This window comes from Daucus carota, chromosome 3 (assembly GCF_001625215.2).
Source record: "Daucus carota subsp. sativus chromosome 3, DH1 v3.0, whole genome shotgun sequence".
Taxonomy (NCBI): Eukaryota; Viridiplantae; Streptophyta; class Magnoliopsida; order Apiales; family Apiaceae; genus Daucus; species Daucus carota.
In genome coordinates, this window is record NC_030383.2 from 60,692,171 (window position 1) to 60,700,003 (window position 7,833).

The following is a 7,833-nucleotide window of genomic DNA, read 5'->3' on the forward strand; positions in this document are numbered from 1 at the left end:
AGATCGTTATTAAGGATTGCATAACTATGGCTCTTATTTGAAGGCGCTGGTGAATGATGAAAGCATGGCATATGGGCTGGGGAGAGAGAGAAATTTGGCTGTAAACCTTTTTTTCTTCTCTTCTCCCAACCAAGAAGAAAATGGCAGTTCTTGAGATACAAAGGGTTTGAGGAGAGAAAGGGGGAAGCAACAACAGAGAAGGAGCAAATTGTGGTATTATGAGATGTTGCCTAAATTCCTGCTTTTCTATGGTTAATTCTAAATTGTCATTTTTTTAATTTGTTTTGTTAAATTGCGATTCTTTTCTCAATATAGTCTTTTGTGAAAGGACATTCTCAATATAGATATGTTACAGAACATTGTCGATATAGATTCATGTATATTTTTATATAAATAGGGTGCACTTGTTAATTGTCAAAATATATCAGATATATCAGTTTTTTATGCTCTGTATTTCGTTGATATTGCAAAATTCATGGTTAGGTATTATTAGAAATGTCAAAGTTTTATGTTGGTGCAAATCCTTTGTTTAAACAGAGGTAATACAAGATTCTTGTGTACATACTTTTCAATTTGCCTATGTATATATTCTTGTTATAGATAAGTTAATAATGCAAGTTGTAAGACAATATGCAGCATGATCATCAACTTGGAAGCATAGAAGACAACACTCTTTACCAGTAAGGAAATTTTACAAGTGACAATCGATTGTTGTGAACGAGGAAAACGAGCTTGTTTCCTTGGATCATCTACATCTCTCTCTCCCACAAGATAATTTATACAGATTACAGAAGTTCATAGAGAAATAGTGTCTGATTACTTGACAAGCTCCCAAGAGAGCTGTTCCAGTAAAATTTGTGCTTGTTTGGGACAGGCATTGCATTGTTCTTTAAACCTTGTACTTCATGCGGCAAGTCGTGTGTTTGCGAAAGGCAAAGTTTTCACATGAGTGTTGGAACACTTGTTGTGAGATGTTTACTCATGTTTTGGAGGTGTTTTCTTCATCTTTTATGTGCTGGACATGGCCTGAATTCCAGTTGTGTACTCGAGTATGGTTAGGACAATGCACAATATTTCCCAGGATTTGTTGAATAGATTCTTTTGCCACATACTTGTATAACAGAACACATCATTCAATTCAGTTTGATTTTTTTTTTATAAAAAAAATCAGTATTTTCCTTTCTGCGGCTCGCGTTGTGCTTGCAATTAACATTTCTGCGATTATTTTGTCGTAGTCGTGACTAGTTGAAACTCAGACATGAAGTCTCAGCAAATATAGAGCCAAATCTGGCTGTAGAAGCAGAGTTTATAGCCAAGCCTATTCACAAAATCATTGTCTTCACATGCCCGAACTCTGATATCATGTTAAGCGATCAATTCTCCCAAAATCACGAGGGGTTAGGAGAAGGGCTTACGAGAATCATATCATATTCTAACAATTTTTGGATCATGCCATAGTAATAGTAGCCACCATAGCATTCAATAATAGATCAATTTCTTCTTCTCCTTTCATTGGGACACAAGACTAATGTAAAGCCACTATACACATTACACACACATTGGTGATAGATTACAGTCTGGTAATCTACACATAAGCAAAATCCAAATAATACAGATACAGCAAGAAAATGATGTCAAACAATTGACAATGTGAATATTCCTTCAATTAAAACATGCTTATCATATTATAAATATCTTGATAATAACTTTTACGGAAGAGAATGGCTGGAGTATTTTGATGTGGACATAATTTGTATAGGAATGAAAAATAAGAATAAATAAATTAATGTAAAAGAAAGAAAGGCCATGGATAGGCCTGTAAATGGATCGGATATCCGATCTGATCCGATCCGATCCGTGGTTAAATAAATGGATATGGATCCTTATTAAAATAATCCGATCTGCTAATAATCCGATCCGATAATAATCCGGTCCGATAAAGAATGGATATGGATATGGTCAAATCCGATCTGTTAACGATCCGATCCGATTCATGCTTAACTATATTATATATTATATATTATATTTACTTATAATATATTATATTTTATTAATATATTACATACAAAATAAAAATTTCAAGACAGAGCCCTAAATCATATTTTCTTATAACCGATCAGCCGCTTCTAAGTCTTAACCCGACTCTCACTCTTATTATCAATAGAGTGAGTATAAACACATGAGAGCTAAACTCTTCCACTTAACACCTCCTCAATCACCTAGTTCTGTATTTAAGACATATTTATTGATTTTAATCCTTATTGAATAGAAAAGCGGATCATAATTTGCTTCCTCCAAAAATATTAAGCAACTTATTTATTGTTTTTCTAATTCACTTGATACATTATATGTTAAAGGTTTTATAGGAACCACCAGCAAAGTTTTTCAGTTACATTGTTTTTAATAACATGAAGTTGCAGACTTTACTTTACTGCTTTATTAGTTCTTTTTTGTACTTGTTATGTTAAAACTCATGAATTAATATAGCTAGAAAATATCACTTTCTTTCTTTGTGGAAGATTAAAACATTGTCCATGATGAAAAAATATATTTCGTAAATTTTAGTGTATCGGAGATCCGATCCGATTATCCATGATCCGAATGGACCGGATATGGATTGACTTGTAAAATATCCGACTCCTGATCCGATCCGATCCGAATCCGATAAAATTAAATGGATTAGGATATGGATTTAGCTAGATCCGATCCAAATCCGATCCGTTTACAGGCCTAGCCATGGATTGTACGAAAGGTCTCATGTATGTCTCAGTCCCTCCTCTCCGAAAAACAAAGCTGTAAAAGTCTATGGCCTGTTTCTAGCTGTAAAGGGTCCTCAAGACCCCTCCTCCTTGTCCTCTCTTTGTTCTTAAACAATACCCAAAAAATGTGAGTCACATTTTCACTTTCGAATCATTTCTGACTTGTTTATAGGTTAAATATAACCAGAGTCTCCCGAGTGCCTGAGTTCTGATATCAAGTGATCAATTTTTTCAAAATCTTGAGGTGTTAAGAGATTGGCTTACCGCGTTCATATATTATTCTAACAATTTGAACTCGTATTTTAAAAGACTCGACTTCTCATATTTGTATAATATGAACTTTTGACAACGAAGTGGAGTCGAATACTTGTATTTTTACCGAGACCATTAAGATGGATATCAGAAAAATAATTATAGGTTCCTCAATATAACATGACATGTAGAGTTGCAGTTGCAAGATTATAGTTGAAAAGAGAATGTTGCGAGGTTTGAATTGATACTTGATGAAAATCTTGAGTTCTGAAATAGAGAAAACGAACTAGAAAATGAAACTTCATAAATAATTGGGGACCAAGGAGAATGGGCTCTCTATGGCTGTAGGACAACCTATTATTCTCAACAAAGCATAAACAGAGTCTCAAAAAGATATTTCTGGCATCATGGAATATTATCATTATTATGCCTAGTATCTTTGGGTTCTCTGTGTTCATAATCTCTCTCTCTCCCATCTCTCTCGTCTCTCTCCGACTCTCTCCCCATTTTGATAATGGAAAACCACCCTGCAACCCACAATATACATGAATAACCTACTCTCTCTCAATTTTTACCTACGCATGCTTGAGTATATTGTATATATGCACAGAAATATATTATACGAGAAATCCAAAAGAAATAAAACATGTAGGATCATATGACTAGTAGTCTAATATAGTACAATAATGAGGGAACAAAGCTGGGGACGCAAATTTACAACAGTACTACTATCATGTTTGTTAATTTAATGGTAAATCAAACCTCACCCTAGTTAAGATGCCCTGCATGCTAAACTTATGTCTTAATCGCTTTTATGTCTTAATCATCTTTTCTTCTCAATCTAATTTAAGTTAAGATATGCTGTGCTGAAAGAGAGAAGCCAACCAACAATCCACAAGCCAGCAGCTACAAAGGCAAATCCAGTCTTTAACAAATATATCGGCTCACATATAACCAAGAATCGGAAAATTTTGAGAATATTATCATGCAAAACTTGAAACACGATAAAACAAACAACAAATTAAACTACTCATGTATAGGAGATTAAAAATTGCAGAACAACCGTTCTCACAGTTCTTTTTCGAGATCCTGTAAACCCAACCGACGGGTGTATTATAGGTTAGGTGACAATGGTGCCACAATTAAGAACAAGTTCAATTAACAAGTACACGCTAGAGAGTAAAGCCAATACAAAAGGAATCAGAGTCCCCCACACTCCTTTTATATTAAACACTCCTTTCTTCAGTACAATGACACCTAGGTCCCTTTCTTTTCTATGCCACACATCTTATAAGAACACCAATTTATTTCTTTTTCTCAATAATTCTGCTCAATAAAACACATAAGAAGAACTTATTGTCAACAAAGCCTAGCAGATGTAGAGAGTTCGACTCCACCTTCCGAATCTGTAAATCTTTGCCGACTCCTATTTTTTGATGATTAAACACTCTCACTTATGTTTTCTCCGTGTACGTCTTTCTTATCGGCTAATTATAGAAATACAAAACAAAAAGCGTCATAGGTTCGATTCACCTCTCCCCCTCTATAATGTTTTACATGTGCTTCTCGTTTAACAAAAGGGAAATAATTTTGGTTGTACAGAAAATAAACATATAATAATACAGAAAAAGGAGAAAAAATAGATACGTATATAACTTCCAACCCAGAAGATATATAAAGATCTTGTTTTCTACATCCACAAAAACAATGCAACAAGATTATCACTGTACTAAACAAAGCTGAAAGTACAGTCTGTAAAATAGCCTGTCCCTTTTGCATTAATGATTAATCTATGGTACAAGACTAATTTTAATATTAGAAGACAAAATGCTCAGATATGTTTTACAGACACAAGATCATCACTAAATATTACACTACTGCTAGTTGGCCAACAACACCTGCACATCTAATAAAATTTACCCTATTTTACTCATTCACATCCACCTTATGATACTAAAGAATTTACCATGCCACCAAAATTGAACTATACCATGGTGCAAAACTCATGCATGGGAGTTTAAATGACAGGTCATAAATAATGTCTCAGTTCGGACGGAGTTTAAATAAAAAGTAACGGAAAATGTCTGTATTCGAGCGGAGTTTTCAAGGAATTTAAATAAAAAGTAACGGAAAATGTCTCTATTCGAACGGAGTTTTGGAAGAGAGTTTAAATGACTAGTAAATGTTGTCTGTATTCGGATGGAGTTTAAACAAAAAGTAATGAAAAATGTCTATATTCAGTATGCAAAACTTATACATGATAGTGTAACACGTATCCTGTACACAAAACTCCGGAATGAGAGCAGACGATATCTTAAGAAAACGGAAATATGTCAATGGTTTTTTTTTTCCTGTTTATTTCAAATACAGAGGACTAATAAAATAGAATACAGATGGTCTGAAAACTGGTAATCAGTCAATATTCCACAAAAAAAAAAATTTAAAATTATACTGAACGGTTAACATAATAAAACAAATTTTAAGCTAACAAAAAACATTTACCGGCAATACTTCCGCTGAGCTTCATCTTGATTGTCCGTACAAATCATAAGGCGCCCATAACATATCCAACGGACAAGCCTGCTTCGAATCAAGCCGGAGCCACGGCTTACCCGACCCGCTCCAATGCAACAAACTAACCGGACCCGGATGCAAATCTCGGCAACTCCCCTTGACATTATCACCACCTAGTCCATGTTGGTTCCACCTGTGCTCAATCGGTGCCACCTGGCCAGCAAATACGAGCAGATACGGTGGCAGCGATCCGAGTTCATAGATCCGTTCACTCTTCTGGATCTCCATCCATCTTTCGAGTCGTCTCGTGTACCCGATACGCCTCCATTTCGCAATATCTATCACCATAACGCCTGTATTGAAATAACAGGGCTTTCGTCCCGAAAATGTTCTTGAATAGCTATTAGACCAGAATTTATCGGTGAAATATTTGGTGAAATTCGCGTGACAATATTCCGGAGCTCCGATTGTCTTTTTCCCCAAATTTGTGGTCCAAAGTTTGGAAACATCATCGACAAGTACTAAATCGGAATCGAGATATATGACACGCTTCACGCAACTTGGGAGAAGATCGGAGAGATAATTTCTCGCGTAATTGAGCGGCTGCTCCAGCGCTTGTCGAACCGAAGATGAAATTAGAGTCCGCACTAGATCCGGATTGAAGTAATACACCTTAAAGTTCAATTGATCGAATGTAGACGAGATTACGCTCTCCAAATTGGATTCCGAGACCAGGAAGTGAAAGAAGATGTTCTCCGGGCACATTGAATGTTGTAAAATCGAATGCACAGCTGCAATTGAGCCACGGAGATACTCGATATCGAGAGTAATCGCTACGTGAATGAGCGAAGGATCACAGACGCTTGTTTTCCCCAATTTTGAGCTGCTGCATTCGTCTGCATTACGGAAATGTGAGGCTCTACGGAAGGAGAACTTATTGTTAATTTGCGCGGATAAATGATATTTATCATATTCAGCGTTCGAAGATCTGATTGCTTCGGCTGGAGGAAATGATTGCAGCGACGGAGACAAGACGATCATAATCATCGCGGCGGAGAAGAATCCGGAGAATCTCATAATCCAGAGCATTTTGCTGTCTGTTTTTCTTCTCCGTGTTCTTAATTTCTTGTTGAACTGAAGATAGACAAGAGAGTCCGGTGAAATCGACGATAGCAAGAACGCCAAGGTTCCTCTGAGGTCCGCCAGAGCTGTGCTAAGTATATTTATCTTGCTTTCAATAATCCATTCTGCGACGACGGAGCGTCGCAGTGGAGTACGGTAACAAATTGTGGTGTATTGAGAAGCTGATAGCTAGTTGTTGTTTAGTTGCTGAGGAAATTTGCAGAAGAGATGCTTACCATGAGAGAGATGAGGGAGAGAGAGATGAGGGAGAGAGAAGAGACAATAATTTTGATATAGAAAAGGAGGGGGAGGAGTAAATAAGAAAGGGAGAAGAGAAAGAGAGGGAGAGAGGCGGAGAGAGACAGGGAGAGAGATGGAAGAGAGGAAGAAACAGCTGGAATTGTTGTCATTAAACATAATGACAGCTGAATATCTCAGGCCTAGGTGCCACCACAGCCTTCTGCACTGTACACATGGACTCTTGTGCATGTCATCTTTTTCTATTTTTATACTACTCCCTCTAAATTTGGGTGATTTCATTACTACTATCATTTTAAATATTTATTTATTGTTATAGATAAGTATGATAAAGTTTATCCAGATATGAGATACTCCATGTTATTACTTCCCCCGAAAATTTCGAGTTAACGGTAATATTGATTTGTCCAAATTTTTAGAAACGGACTCAGATAAATAACTTTTTGGTTTGAATTTTATACACAAATTTAAAACATTTTTTCTTAGTTACTCCCTCTGTTTTTTTTTATATGACACTTTTGACTTGGGCACGTACTTTTAAGTGGGTTGACCACATAGTAATAATTATTATTTTTAATTGATTTTTTTTGTGAATTAAAGTTTTGATTGTATATTTTTATTCAAAAAAGAAAATTTCAAAAATACAACTTTTAACTACCCGGTCAAAACACTTAAAAGTGTGTGCCAAAAAGTCAAACGTCATATATTAAAAAACAGAGGGAGTATTAAATAATTTTTTAGTTAAAAATCTCACATCTATCTTAATTTCTATGTAAAGACTATAAGATATGGAATAAGAATTTAGTAAGGAATTGTATATATTTTGGAGATTGGAATAAAATTCCGGCTTGGTTTGGTTATGTGGAGAGTTTATATCAAATAATGTCGGCATTCATTTAAAAAGCTTCTTCTTTTTTATGCCATGAAA

The 7,833-nt window shown here is 35.5% G+C and overlaps 1 protein-coding gene across 1 annotated transcript; it reads right to left on the reverse strand.

The window, feature by feature from the left end:
* Positions 1-5,340: 5,340 nt before the first annotated feature.
* On the reverse strand, positions 5,341-7,065 carry LOC108214665 (probable galacturonosyltransferase-like 7). The gene has a single exon (XM_017386794.2). The coding sequence runs from the start codon at positions 6,612-6,614 to the stop codon at positions 5,535-5,537; it is 1,080 nt and encodes a 359-aa protein (XP_017242283.1). The 5' UTR covers positions 6,615-7,065; the 3' UTR covers positions 5,341-5,534.
* Between the last annotated feature and the right edge of the window lie 768 nt (positions 7,066-7,833).